Consider the following 15,051-nt stretch of genomic DNA (forward strand, 5'->3'; position numbering starts at 1 on the left):
ATTAAAAGGAATGACACCTGACAGGTTTCCACTGTCACCTACGATGTGCTACTCCAGGCGTGTCCTGGAGCAGCAGAAGCAGCAGCCCCTGGGACGTGTCAGAAAGGCAGTTCTTGGGTCCCACCTCAGACTTTCTGAATGACAAACACCACCAGGTCATTTGGACGCAAGTTAAAGTCTGAGAGCCACCGGCTTAGGGCCTCGAGTCCTACCTATTCTTCAAAGAATGAATCTACCTACAAACCTATTCACAGAGCAACATGAGGTCCTGTTCCTCAGAAACAGGATTTCTGAATTTAGCATGTGTTTTCCAATTCTCCTCAAATGCATTTATGGAAACCTGGGATTTTATTACTAGAAGGAACCTTATTTTTAATGGAAGTGGCTGGAGGATTTCAGGCCATCACAGGGGAGAGGAAACTGCTGAGCCTTATCTGGGGATAAGTCAGATTTTGCGCAAAGGGTTCCAGTGCTAAAAACCAAGTTTGAAAATCACAGAGTTGGTCGAATACCCCATCTCACAAATGAAGAAGCTGGTTGCATAGCGACACGATAGGTTTTTGCCCATTCACAGAGCCAAAGGAGGGCGGAGCTGGGAGTTTTTCCACACACAAACCCAACTCCTTCTATTAACCAACTCCAGGAGCAGTGACTTCACGAATAGAGAACTTTGATATTTATCCACACAGGAAGGTAATGATAAAATAGGATTTTTTTAAGATTTTTTTTTTTAACTTTTCAGTTAGCAGAGTAAAAGACAGAACAGAAGACAAGTTTCTAAGAATACAGGTGCTAATGTTTGGGTTTGTTTTTTTTAAAGACAAATGGTTTTTAAGATACCCTTCCACCACAGTAAAAAAAATGAATGAATGAATTTAACAATAATTTTTAAAAAGATACTTACCCTTCCCTGTTCGACACATTTGGTCAACATAACAATGGTATATACATTTTTCTCCCAAACCATACGCCAGAAATCTTTCAAAGTGTTAGGCAAAGGTCCTTGTGTGGCAATAAAATCTTTCTTGGAATGGTAGCCCTAGAAATGGAAAGCAACACGTACTCAATGGCAAAGAAACAGAAAGAGGAACTCTGAAGATTTCACCCCAACCAGCCAACGCTATGAGAATATCTGCCCACTTACAGGCATGTAGTTGGCGTTGATGTAGTCATCAGTTGAATGGGTCTGGACTGAAAGTTTGACACGGGAAATATCATCTGTGTAAACAAAGAAGGTCCCCATTAGAAGCAAATGTTCCCAGAGAGTTGCATACAATTAAAAGGAAGTAGGAAAGGTCAACTCAGGGGCTTCTGTCACACGTTAAGGTGCATAGGTTGGCATTTTGTGTATATTACCGTATTTAATCCTGACAGTCACCCTATGTGACCATGGCACAGAGAAGTTAGGTGATTACCGGGCAGAGCTAGTAAGTGGCAGAGTCAAGGATCAAATCCAGGCAGTCTGGCACCGGCTCTTAACTGTGCCACATGGCCTTGTCAGATGAAACAAACACACTGCTCTTAGCATCCTTGGGTGTGAGCCATGAGCCAGGCAATGCCCTAAGCAATCTTACTTATTCCTCAAAACCACCTGCAAGCTTTTATGCGCACGCTACAGATAAGGAAACTGAGGGTCCAGGAGATTAAGTGACTTCTCCAAGCACTTACATCTGGTGACTGGCAGTCAGAATTCAAATCTAGTGCCCTTTCCACCATGGCAGGGTAGATACCCAGGTTAACCTTTTGTTTTTTTCAGTTTCACGTGCACAAAACAACATAGCGATTAAACACTTATACACCTCATAAAGTAATAACTCCAATAAGTCTATTATCCATCTGACATTGTACATAGTTATTAGAGTATTATTGACTGTATTCCCTATGCTGCACTATATATCCTTGTGACTTTTTAAATTATAGTTGACATTCAATAATATTTTATATTAGTTTCAGATGTACAGCGTAGTGGTTTGACCTTTACATAACTTGTGAAGTATCTCACAATTTCTCTATTCTCATAAAAAAGTTGTTATAAAATGACAGTACGAAATTCAAGAATAAAGTGAATGTATAAGACTTCTATGGGTGAGAGGCTCTAAAACACAAAATTCTCACGTTTTCTAAAAACTGACATCTCAGAAACACACATACAAACTTGCCCACTCAAGAAATGAAATGATAACCTTAGACTCAAATGTCAGGCTGAGCTGTAAGCAGCACGATCTCCGTTTCCCTGACTTTGACTGCACACTGTCTCATCCTCCCCTGGACAAAATATATAAGAGTTCTAAACCCAGTTACCAACATGAGTTTCAGCCTAAAATCTTCAGTACTCTGGATCTCAAATTTTCCAAAGACAGTCATGAGAATAGACCAATAATTCCAAGTTAACCCTAGAAGAGCAGGTCCCACCAGCTCAGTTTTAAAAGCATTTCTCTCAGAATGTGAGTCAATGTCTACTGTCAATACAAGGGAAGAAAATGAAGAGAAAGAACCTACTGGGAGCTAGAAAATACTGAATCTAAACAAAGGTAACATTTTAGGCCAGGAAAGAAAAACCAACTTCAAATAACAAAAAAGACAATGTCCTAGTACAAAAATTATCAGTGGAGCCTATAAATTTCAGCTGAATCAGAACATAGCTGCAATCTACTGATCTTTCTGTGCCTGAATCCCCACCTAAAAGAAAAACTACAAAGAACTCTCTATGGAGGAGGGTTTACATTTCATCTTAACAGATGCTGTAATATATAATTCTCATTTTAAACTCAATTTTTTGTTATGCCTACAGGTTAGGGCTGCAGACATTGTTAATTCTCAAAAACAGGAGTGAATCCAAATATTACTCATATTTAGCTATGCAGTGTTCTCAGCCCACCAGAGACGTGTCTGGACAAGTAGCCTGTTCTCCTGTTCCTTCATTCCAGAACTACATTAACTGAAATAACAGGGCTGAAGAGATAGAGGGGTTAAGAGCCCATGCTCTGGCCTTGTCCCTGAATGAAAATGACAGATCTGGTCCAAGCTTGGTCCTGCCATGACGATCTGTGTGACTTTGGACAAGCCACTCTGTGCCTCACTTTCCCTACTTCATAAGGTTGTCATGAGGACTGAATTCAATGGAACGTGCCTAAATGCAGTGCTTAGCACCCAGTAGGTGACTAATGAATGGTTGTGGAAGTGGCTAGTTAGTATCTTGGTTCCCTCCCTTCTACTGTTAGAGCTGCAATGGCCAGTGACAAAAAGGGGAAGATCGTGTGGAAAAACAACTTACAGGGCAGAACATTATTATAGCGATTCTTTGCTCTATTTTCAGCCAGTTCAGCTGCATATTTAGGTAGACTAATTCCAACAAGCTTCAGATCCTGAAAACAAAACAAATGAGTCGTATATTTAGTTAGTGTTCAAATACTATTTACACCGATTACAGAGTCGGACAGAGTAAAGTGGGAATGCAACATGACGACTGTAGCTAGCTAGCATGTACTGTTATATATCACATATGCCCTATCTGATATATAGGAAAGTTGTTAAGAGAGTAAATTCTAAGAGTTCTCATCACAAGAAAAAAAATTTTTTCTATTTTTCTTTTTTTTTTACTATATCTATATGAGAAGATAGATGTTAGCCAATTCTACTGAGGTAATCGTTTCACAACATATGTAAGTCAAACTATCGTGCTGTATGCCTTAAACTTATACAGTGATGTGTGTCATTTATTTCTCAGTAAAATTGCGGGGAAATAAATATATTCAATTTATTGTTTGTAATTACACTTTAATAAAACTATTTCTTTTGTTTTAAAGGGGGAATGCAGGGATGTTATAGGTTAAATTATGTCCCCCCAAAAGATATGTTGAAGTTCAAAATTGCAGCACCTATGAATACAATCTTATTTGGATCTATGGTCTTTGCAGATGTAATCAAGATACGACGAGGTCATACTGGAGTAGGCCAGCCCTTCATCCACTGTGACTGATGCCCTTTTAGAAGAGAAAAGACGCAGAGCCAAACACACAAGGGGAGATAGATACATGAAGAAAGAGACAGGTATTGGAGTTATGCTGCCACAAGTCAAAAATGCCTGGGCTTCCAGAAGCTGGATGAAGCAAAGCAGGATCCTCCCCTGGAGGTTTCAGAGGAAGTGTGGCCCTGCCCAACATGCTGATTTGGGAGGACTGGCCTCCAGAACTGTGACAGAACAGTTGTCTATTGTTTGAAGCCACCCTCTGAACTGTGAGAGAACAACTGTTTATTGTTTTAAGCCACCCAGTTTGTGGTACTTTGTTATGCAGCCCTTGGAAACTAATGCAAATGTCAAAAGAAAATGACAATCCTTGCCTTCAAGCAGCTTACGACCTGGGACAGAGATGCAGACAGAAATAACTAATGTTACAACAAGGCAGAATTAAATAAACACAGGATATTGGTAACCAGCACCATGGCACAGGAGAAACAGGCATGGAGACACAGAAATCAAGTCCTCCTAAAGACACCAGAAAAAACTTTATAGAGGAGGTGGCCGCTGAGCTGTGCTTTGAGTTGTACAATAGGTTGAACGGTGGACCCAAAAAGGACACCTCTCCATCCTTACCCTACAACCTGTGATGTGACCTTATTTGCAAAACAGGGCTTTGCAGACGTAATGGATTAGAATCTTGAGATGAGGTCATCCTGGATCATCCAGATGGGCCCTAAGTCCAGGAACGGTGTCCTTATCCCAGGCACACAGAGAGAGGCACAGGAAGGAGGAGGAGGAAACACGCAGAGACTAGAGTGATGCAGCCCTAAGCCAGAGAACACATGGAGCCACCAGAATCTGCAAGAGGAAACGAGGGATTCTGCCCCCAGAAGCTTGGGAAGGAGCTCAGCCCAGCTGACACCTTGATTTTGCACTTGGTCTGGCCCCCAGATCTGTGAAAGAATACATTTCTGTTGTTTTAAGCCACCATTTGTGGTCCTTTACTTCAACAGCCACAGGACACCAATACAAATGGTGCATAGCACTTCAATGGAGGAGGTCACGCTGCAGCAGGGGTAGTACATGGAGGGCAATGTGTGTGGCTGTTCTGGAGGAGGGGCTCCTGGGCTGGTTTGGGGGTAGGGCAGATGGGGCTCTCTCCACAGGACATCACATAATCCTCCAGGACCCACCTCTACCACACAGCCATCAGCCCCTGCCCGCCAAATCTCCCCTCTGGTTCTTTCCAGCTCATATAGCCTCCTAATGACTCTAGTTAATAGCCCTGCAACTTGAATTCACAGTTTCTATACAGTTCTGCACAATCTTCAGGTATGAACAAGATTAAACATGTAATCCACTAGAATCGAAGGTCCATCTAAGTGTTCATAAGCAACACAGTAACAGTGTGACCCCGGGGGACACGGAAGAGCCTCTCTCCCCACTAAGAGGGGAGTCTCTTACCCAGAGCTTCACCAAAAAACAAAAACGGGCAGCTTTCCAACTTTCAGGGAAAACATAAAGCAATGAAAAACATTAATATTTACGACCACGTACTTCGTATTCTTCTGCAAACCCACAGTTGGAGTCAGCTTGCTGTTTCTTAAAGTAGGACTCAAAATTCTCCACTTTGATTAACTTGGATCTAAGAAAACAAAACAATGCATTGGATTTTTCACATTCAGTTAATTCACACTCAGAATAGAAAAATACAAGTTAAAAAAAAAAAAAGCAAAGCGCTTACTCACTTTTTAGGTCTTCATCATGGAAAGGGAAAGAAGAAAAAAACAAGCAATTAGAAAAAATGACTCAACCATGCCTCTGAAGATGATAGTAAACATCTTCCCAAAAAATGAAAAACTACAGTATAATTGTGAGGGGAAAGGGAAGTTGGGGGAGGGGTTGTATAATGTTATTTACAAAACTCTGAAACATGCAAAGGGAAATCCGACTTCTAGAACCTGTGATTGGCTTTGTGACTTTGAGCAAGTTCTCTGCTCTCAGATCTTGGTCACCTTTTTTTAAATCACAAAATATATATTTATTCGTGAATTATTGGTAGAATATTGCAAGTGTGGTTCTACCTGCCATAGCAGAACATGGCAGGAAGCCAGCTGCAGGAGACCAATAAACACAGATTCCCTGCAGAATAACAAAGCTCGCAAGGCTTCTGGATGATCATGGCCAAATGTGTCAATCAGGAAACATGATAGCAAGTTCCATCAAAAATTCTCTAGATAATCACTGAACAGGTGGGAAATCAAATGTCTTAAAATAAAGCTCATAACTCTAGAGACTTACTTAATTTGAGAAAAGGACACTTCATTGTTCTTTGCATCTTTCCTGTTTTCAAAGAAAAAATAAAACATTAGACCTAAATGGTTGTGTGCTTTGTCCTTTTCGTGTATCTCAAAATGCCTTTTCCCTGGGCATTAGTTCATATACAAAACTAACTCCTGCTCACTGATATTAAAATTAAGTGTCTAAGTAAGCAGAAAATGCTGATTATAAATCTGTGAAGCTCCTTTCTTTTGTACCCTCTAAAAGTATGTAAGAATCTTACTCCAGCAGCTTTTAGGACTTTCTTTACAGAATTACCTTACTGTAAAGTGAGACTCATTGTTTTACACTCTGCTCTTGAGAAAGCCTTTCTAATAAGTTAATGGAATAGATGAGAAAATATATCCAGCATAGCCAGGTAGGGGGGCATCTGGTGTTCTCCTGCATTGTTGGCTAAACCTCACACTGGTGTTTAAAAAGAACTTTCTGGAAGGCAATTTGGCATAAGTATCAAAATGGAAAGCATGCCTACCCACTGACCCAGCAACTCAGCAGCTTGGAACTCAGCCTAAGGAAATAATCATGAATGTGCCCAAAGATTTAGGGACAGGGATAAGTAACTGTGGCAAAAGAAAAAAAAAATTAGGAAATTGTTAAATAATATCCATACAGCTCAATACTATATAGCCACTAAAATGAAGACAAAATGAAGCTGTCCGTGCTTAAATGAATAGAGCAGGCTATAAAACAATATGTATACTATGATCCCACTTGTGTTTGTATGTACATAAGTATTTGTGCGTGAGTTTCGTAATCACATCAGAGTTAAGGGTAGTTTTGTGTGGGTGCTGCAGTTATGGACTACCTATTTTGTTTGCTCTTCTTTCCTGGTTTGTTTGGTGTTTTGTTGGTTTTTTTGTTTTTGTTTGTTTGTTTGTTTTGGTTTTGGTTTGCCATAGTATGTATTAATTTTATTTTAATAAGAAACAATAAAGCTGTTTTTGACCCCTGTCTTGTAAAAACAAAAATGAGAAACTAATTCAAAAACTGGCACCCAGGCACTTCCTGCCAACTCAATAGGGCAAGGTGGCAACAGAAGAACCAAGTATAACCATATTAGAAAGAAATAACAAATGAATCCCAGCTGCTACACAGGCTTTGCACATCATACGGTCAGGCAAGAGGGCACGCACGGAAGAGCAAAGACCAAGTTCAAGGCCATTTCCATACTTTCTACACTCGGCTTCTTCCTGACAGCAGAGTGTATGAGGCCTGCCTGACAGAGACCCACAAGTGAGAGAATGCACAGAAAGCAGAAATCCAGGCACACAGTAAGTGCTCAAAACAGAGTTGCTCTTTTTACTATTTAACTACCCCAAATGGTGGTGATACAGATTAAATGATCGTAGCACAGGAGGCACAAGGCACTGTGGGAAGCGCTGTATTTAATGCTCTTTGGCGTGATGACATAGGCAGTGTTATTATCCCCATATCACAGATGAGGACACTGATAACGCTCAGCTCCCTCACAGCTACTTAGTCAGAGACCAAGCGAGCGTTTAAACTTAGCTAACTCTCACCCGGAATCTCTTAACCCCAAGAAACTGCTTTGTGAACTAGAAGGCACTGTTTGCGAGGAGCAGCCTACACGGCAGTGCTTCCTGTGACCTGATGTCAGGGCTGGGATCTGCTCTAGAATCCTCCAGCTCGGGGGCTGACATGAAATAAGACTGGCCAGATAGTCAAGACTGTGGTCGACAGGGACATTGGGCTCATCACACTCTTCCTTCCAGTTGTGTAAATGTCTGAATTTTTCCATAAGAAAAAGCTCCCTTTAAAAAGTCGGGTATTATTATTAATATAAACAAGGGTCACCTTTTCTTTCTCCAGAAGATGAAGCCTCCAACAGCCACAATAACCATGGCACCAAAGATACATCCAAAAACTGCTCCACAGATGACACCTGGGAAAAATCCAAATGGGAGGCACTTGAAGTGGTGTGTTTACCAACAATCAGAAGAGCCCTCGAACCTGAGAGGGTGGGGTGTCTGTGTCATGTGCAGACACGTGCAGACACACACACATACACACACACACTCTTAAATACCTTTGGACCTAAAACCAGTCCAGGCATTTGGAAGTTGGGTTACTTATCCCCAGTCCACCACTAAGTGGAGGTCCTGAGAAAATCACTGCTCCTCTCCAGCTCTCAGTTTCCCCAACTGCAAATTTAGGGAACCATGTTCCATCTCGTTCCCGCCACCTCTGACCTTTTGGGACAAACACCCACATACGAGCAGAAGCACCCACAGCACCATGCTCAGGTGACATACGTAAAACCCATCTGTTTATTGGGGAAGGGTGTGGGGCTCCCCAAACTTCACATCTGGGACAGGAATTCTTTCCTATAGCCGACAACCAGACAAGCTAACAAGCCAGGTGGTCCGTGTGTCTCTGGCCTGAAGGTAGGGGATGTGCCCGCTTTGGGTACCTGAAGCTCCTAGATCACTCCGCTGTGTGTGATCAAGGCCAGCAGCACTCGATTAGGAGTCTGAGATGAGAGTGTCAGGCCTGCCTCTAACATGGTGCAGCCCTGGGCAAATCACTGGTCCTCTCTGGGCCTTCGCAGCCTCACTTCTAAAAGGAGCTGGACAAGACGATTTCTGTGGCTCCTTCAAGGCTTCTATGTACTAAAAGTACATTGTATGTCTGGCACATGGACGCACAAATGGCCACATCGAGAAAAGAGGACTAAATGATGTGCACACTGAAGCCAAATGTCATTCCGAGAAGGGAGAGTGGGTGGGGGAGTGAGCTGGGCATCTCAGATGAGGAAGCGGAACTGGGCCCTCATGGCCCAGTGATGTCTCAACTTCTGAGAGGAGAAGCCAGGCACTCCAATGCTTTTGGGGCCCAACACGGCATGCAGACACCCAGCTTTCTCTGGACAACTACAGCAAAAACCCACTGAATTGCTAACAGCACTATTGTTCTTCTACCTGGATCCTGGGGCAAGAAAACGGCCTCTGAATAGCGACTGAAGGACACGTAGCTCCCAACCCCATCTATGAGTCCGTCCTTGTTAGGGTTAAAGGTGATGTTGGTGAAGCCGGCCACACAAGCCCTGTGGGACAAGAGGAAAAAGAGGCAGCTGAGATGTGTCCAACACCCAGGCCTATGCAGCTTTGCACTGAGGAGGCTCAGCCCCAAAGAACAAGAACCAGGAGACGTTACCGATAGCGCCCCAGGGGCTCCAGCTTCCCGTTGTAGTAGCTGTGTGTTGTTGATTCATTCCCAACATCAATTTCATATTTTAAGACTTCAGACAAGCCCTGAGAATGTCTCTTTTCTTCTGTTGTTATGAGGTATGTCACATAAGTATCCGAGGCCCCTTTTTTGAAATCTTCATACGTATATCTCAAAGCATCTGCAGACGGTTCAACAGCTAAGAAAGGCACACAGAAGAGAAGTCATAAGAAAAGTGAGTGCAAACAGAAATTTAAGTCTCCCACACTCATGGTGACACTGGGTCACAGGGATGATAGTTGTCATCTTTCAAGGATGCTTTCGATGTCAGGCTTTATGTGTACTAAATTCTAAGTGTTTTATTTACATTAACCCATTGAATTCCCATGATAATCTCATCACATAGGTTTATTATCCCCATTTTACAGATGGAAAAATGAAGGCACAGAACGCAAAAGGACCCAAGGCCACACTGCCTACATAGTAGAGTTGTATTTCTAACCCAGACGATCTGACTCGAGCGTGTGGTCTCATCCACCACAGGCTGGTACTGGTCAGTTTGGTCACTATGCAATATTGCCTCCCTCATTCAGCAAAGGTCTGAATGTGGAATTTGCTGAAAACTTTCACAGCAAAATAACTAGGGGCTTGAAACAGACCCAAAATGAAAGACAGAAAGAGAAAGAAGAGGACGGGGAGGGGGAGAGAGAGAGAGAGAGAGAAGAGAGAGAGAGAGAGAGAGAGAGAGAGAGAGAGAGAGAGAGATATCGCAACATCACTTTTTGAAATTTTGCCACAGGTTTATGACAGCAGCAAATTCCTGTCTCCCGTGGTCCCCACACCCTTAACAGAGTTTTAGCTCCACCTTCCTCCAGGAGATGAAGACAGTATCTCAGGCTGAGAGGCTGAGAAGAAGCTGCACTGCATTAGTCACATTTTTTTTAAAAAATCACCAAAAATAACAAAACTTGGCATTTTAAAAGCAAGCCCTGTGCAAAGCACCCACAGGCAGCTAGCAGAGACACCTTCAAATCATCTTCTTCTTACTTTCAAAGAATGTCCTGGAGCCCTTTAAGGAAAAGCAGCCTTTCATCCACCTCCTCTCTCGGCTAAGAGGGTGCTCTCTGCAAGTTCCCACTACAGATACAAATCGTTTTGTTTTCTTTCAAGAGAAAGTCAGCCTTTGACTATGATTTGTGCATGTGCATTTGTGTGTGTGATAGGGAGAGAGAAAGAGAGAGAGAGTTGTTTAAGACACATCCTGCCAATTAAAAAACCCTGTGTTATAAAATAGCCGAAAAACCTAGATCAAATATCAGCAAGTTAGGGTGCATGGGCCAAATCCCGCCAGCCTTCCTTTGGGTAAATAATGTTTTATTGGAACAGCCACACTCATTCTTTATGTATCGTCTATGACTGCTTTCACATTACAACGGCAGAGTTCAATAGTTGCGACAGAGACTGTAAATCCTGCAAAGCTTAAAATATTTGCTGTCTGGCTCTTTACAGAAAGCTTGTCAACCTCCGACCTAAAATCATCAGGCAAATGGCTTACTCCCTCCCACCTCCGACTGCCAATCATAGGCTACAGTGTGAAAACAGACATGTATTTGTATCTATAATGTACCTTAGTGGGCACAGAAATGGCACCCAGTCACCATATCACTCACTAGCTATTTAACCTGTAATGAAACCCTCCCCGCCCCCAAACTTACCGTTCCCCGTGGTGAGAATGAGAGCATAGGCTCTGATGGGTCCATGGCTGGCTTCAAACCCACTGAACTTGACCTTTACTGAATTGTGACTGACAGATGTAATATTAGGAGATTCATCTGGAGAAGGGGGGTCTGAAACAGTACAAAACAAAATACATGATCATCCAACATCTAAAGCCAAAGAAGGGACAAAATTACTAAGTAGTAAATTTGCTGCAGTACCCTTTTCCAGTCCAGCCCTTGTTCTGGAAGCCTTATGCTGGGCTCATGCAAAGCAAATCCAGAAGCAAGGGGCAGGGAAGGGAACCGTTGCGGCACTGCCTAGCTCATGGTGACGACTTCAGTGGGTCCAGCCACATCCCTGGGGCAGCCTCCAGGACACAGCCCTGAGGGTTGAAGATAACCTGCCTTTTCTATCTCCAGACCCCTCCAGACCCAGAGGGGCCAGGTTTCTTATCCTGAGAACTGGGGCAGGAGAAGGAGGACGAGAGAGGCTGTGTGGGTGGAACGCGAAGATGGGGACTTGGGAGCTGTACGCAGACATCTGCCCACTGCATGGACTCAGCACGGGGACTGGACAGCAGCTGAGAACAAGATGGCCAGATGCACAGAGGGAGGCAAAGATGACACGGAGAGAATGTGCTTTCTCTGAGACTGGCCACATACATCCCTGCTGCACGTCCTCCATGTTAAAGCCCTCATTTTGCTGGGGTTGGTTTAAAATGCCACCTAGAGAAACCCGCCCGACCCACTTCCAGAAACCAGAAAAGCCCACACACACAGGACCGTCCCATGGCTAATCTTCATAACAGGAGGCCTCACCTCCCTGAGGTCGGCTTGTGAAGCCCCTCCCTGAATTAACACAAAAAGAAGAAAACTCTGAATTGAAGAAGATCCCTCTCCACACACTCTCTACATAAACTTGCCTCCCACGTACAGTCAGAGAGCTTTCATTATTATGTTTCAGATTCAGGGAGACTGAGGAAACTGAACTCAAACCACAGCGCAATTCTCCAGACTTGCCCTGTCCTCTATGGCGGCCATTTGCCTCACGTCGCTAGTGAGCACTTGAAACGTGACTAGTCCAAACTCAGATGTAGCACACATGTATAGCCTGGGTGTCAAAGACTTAGTGCAAAAAAAGCATAAAACATCTCATTAATAACATTTTACACAGATTACGTGTTGAAATAATAACACGTTTAATAGACTGAGTTAAATAAAATGTGATCAAAATTCATTACAGTTGTTCCTTCTTAGATTTTCATATGGCTTCTAGAAAAATTTTAATTATACATGAGGCTCACTTTATTTTCTATTAAACAGCACAGAAAACCATGCTTCGGCAAACTCTCAAGTAAGTGACAGCATTGGCTACTTGGAGGCGGTGTCCCCATGTCTAATTGTCAACAGTCTCAACAGAGACTTCCTAACAACGCTCCCCCACATTTCCGAGCTGTGATATGCCTTTCAGCCCGCCAGCACCCCACCCCAAGACTGACAGCTGGCACGCTAGCTCACCCGCCTCCAAGCCTGGAAACCCTTTCCCTCTCACGGCTTACCTCAATCCTATGCTCCAGGGGCCCTGCCTGCCTTGCTCACCACAGAGTCCTTTACCCGGACACGCAGTAAACACCAACCAACGTTGGCTAAAAGACTATCATTCCAACTCTTCTGCCAACACTTCCTACCTCTCTCAGAGAAAACTCAGGCTCCACTTTTACACTAAATGAAAACCATATGAAATTTGTATGTAACAATTCAAGTGAGGAAAGGGAGCTACAGATCAAAAGTGAGAGAATCACTGGACTAAACAACAGTGGTCATTATCCAACCCTACCACATATTGTTCAGCTTCAGAAACAACTACCTCTGACAAGCTCCTACTCAGCCCTGGGCCCTGTGCTCTGCCTGGAGATATCAAACCAGACATGCTTTCTGTTTCTCAGTAGCTTATACCTACTGAAGAGATGACATCATAAAAAAGAGAACTACAAAAATCTACCCACAAGGTTCATGGTTTCTATTATGCTCTGGAGTGCTGCAGAAACCCAAAGGAGGGTGGCCCATCGTCCTGTGCAGTTGTGTACGACACGACTCCAAGGAGCCCCATGCACACCAGAGTCCATAGGAATGGTGTCCCCTGGAATGGCGCAGTGCACAACCTGAGCAGCCACACATGGCAGCTCTGAAGTGGTATTCCACACACATTACCTCATCTAATTTGTATAACAGTGTTGGAAGGAAAACAAGGCTCAGAGAGGTTAAGTAGTTTTTCTGAGATCACACCACTGGTAAAAGGCAGAATTTAGAATCAAACCGAAGTCTGCCTTTCTAAGTCTGAGGCTCTGTCCACAGAATCCCTTAACCACTTTCCGAGTGTCCCTGAAGAGGCCTTTTTTAACTTATATTACAACCACTAATTCTTTAGAAATTGTCCACAAACACTCTGACACCCTAGAGGAAACATATCCAGGAGTCTAAAAGCATAAAGCAAAACCAACTCAACCAGGTCGACCTAAGACATATCTTTGGCAAAGACATGGAGAGCAAAAGACAGATAAAAGTGAGCCAAATATAAGAAGCAATTTTTCCAAGAACAACAACAACCAAAAAAAAACAAAAACAAAAACAGAGATGGTCATCAGCAGATTAATTAGGTGGATCACCTGTGCAATGAGTGATCCTGTTTCCCAAAACAGCTGGGAAGCTTGTTAATATGGATTCTAGAGAAATGTGAATCTTGACTGAATATCTGATAATAGGGGAAAAAAGTATTGTTAAATTTTTAAGTGTGATGGTAACAGTAACGTGGTCCTGTTTGAAAGGAAGGAAAAAGGAATCGCTATCTTGGAGCAATACATACAGAACTGTTTACAAATAAAATTCTAGAATGATCATGGCTGGTCGAATAGTAATCCCGTAAGGAGGAGGGATTTAAATGAAACCCAATTGGTCAAATGCTGACAGATGTTCAACTGGGTGCTGATGGCTACATGGGTTTCTTTATACCTTCCTCTACTTTTTTGTATATTTGAATACTTCTATAAAAATGCTTATTTTGATGTAGAAAATGAACTCACTACTTAGAAAATGTGGCAGTGAATTATTCTGTAAAGCAAAGGAAACTTTTGGAATGTGAAAAATGAGCCCCGCTCACTCTGCTTTTTCAGACTAGATTTCTATAGAATTTGATTACTAGTCTATGCCAACAAAAACATTGTAGCAAAAATTAAAAACACACACACACACACAACAGATTTCTAGGCCACACTTGCAGACCCACTGGGTCAGCCTCTCCAGGGGCAACCGAAATGCCACCAGGCCACCTTGATGCCACAGAGCCCACCTGTGATGCCTGTGAAGCAGGTATTTAGAGTGGGAAGTGCCGTCTTGTTACAGGACAAGGCAGTGATATTGATATCATACGAGGTAGAAAAATTCAAATATGTGACGTCCGTCCTGTACTCAGTGCTGTTCTTCGAGGAGCAGCCCTCCAGGTTTGTTGTATTTTTCCAGTCTCCTCTGCTGATCTCCACCTGAAAGCCTGTGTTGATACCGGAAGGGCAGGCCCACTTGAGAACCAAAGTTGGCTTTTTGGGGACCACTTCACAGAGGAAAGAGGCCACTGGGGAAGGATCTGCAAAGCAAGTATAGCACAGCATGAGATTCTAGGGCTTTTGCCTTTGCAAACATTAAACCTTGGGGAGCAGAAGCCTGGTCCATCCATAATGAGGGGACAGACACGTGGCAGAGGCTGACCTTGAATCGGGCATTACTGAACTACGTGACCTTGGGTCAGTCACCCAACTGCTTTGAGCCTCAGCTCAGGACTGTTTGAGGATGACA

General features: G+C 43.1%; 1 protein-coding gene across 1 annotated transcript in view; it reads right to left on the reverse strand.

Annotated features, from left to right (window-relative positions):
- PTPRJ (protein tyrosine phosphatase receptor type J) overlaps positions 1 to 15,051 on the reverse strand; it is a 157,674-nt gene that overhangs the window by 11,109 nt on the left and 131,514 nt on the right. Inside the window, exons 11-21 of the mRNA XM_033120182.1 lie at positions 14,552 to 14,842; positions 11,203 to 11,334; positions 9,476 to 9,686; positions 9,241 to 9,365; positions 8,117 to 8,204; positions 6,263 to 6,304; positions 5,710 to 5,718; positions 5,519 to 5,606; positions 3,275 to 3,365; positions 1,145 to 1,218; positions 905 to 1,039 (exon numbers count right to left, since the gene is read on the reverse strand). Of these exons, the coding sequence (XP_032976073.1) occupies positions 905 to 1,039; positions 1,145 to 1,218; positions 3,275 to 3,365; positions 5,519 to 5,606; positions 5,710 to 5,718; positions 6,263 to 6,304; positions 8,117 to 8,204; positions 9,241 to 9,365; positions 9,476 to 9,686; positions 11,203 to 11,334; positions 14,552 to 14,842 (1,286 nt within the window). The remainder of the gene's footprint in view (positions 1 to 904; positions 1,040 to 1,144; positions 1,219 to 3,274; positions 3,366 to 5,518; positions 5,607 to 5,709; positions 5,719 to 6,262; positions 6,305 to 8,116; positions 8,205 to 9,240; positions 9,366 to 9,475; positions 9,687 to 11,202; positions 11,335 to 14,551; positions 14,843 to 15,051) is intronic.

Source organism: Rhinolophus ferrumequinum, chromosome 11 (genome assembly GCF_004115265.2).
Source record: "Rhinolophus ferrumequinum isolate MPI-CBG mRhiFer1 chromosome 11, mRhiFer1_v1.p, whole genome shotgun sequence".
Classification (NCBI taxonomy): Eukaryota; Metazoa; Chordata; class Mammalia; order Chiroptera; family Rhinolophidae; genus Rhinolophus; species Rhinolophus ferrumequinum.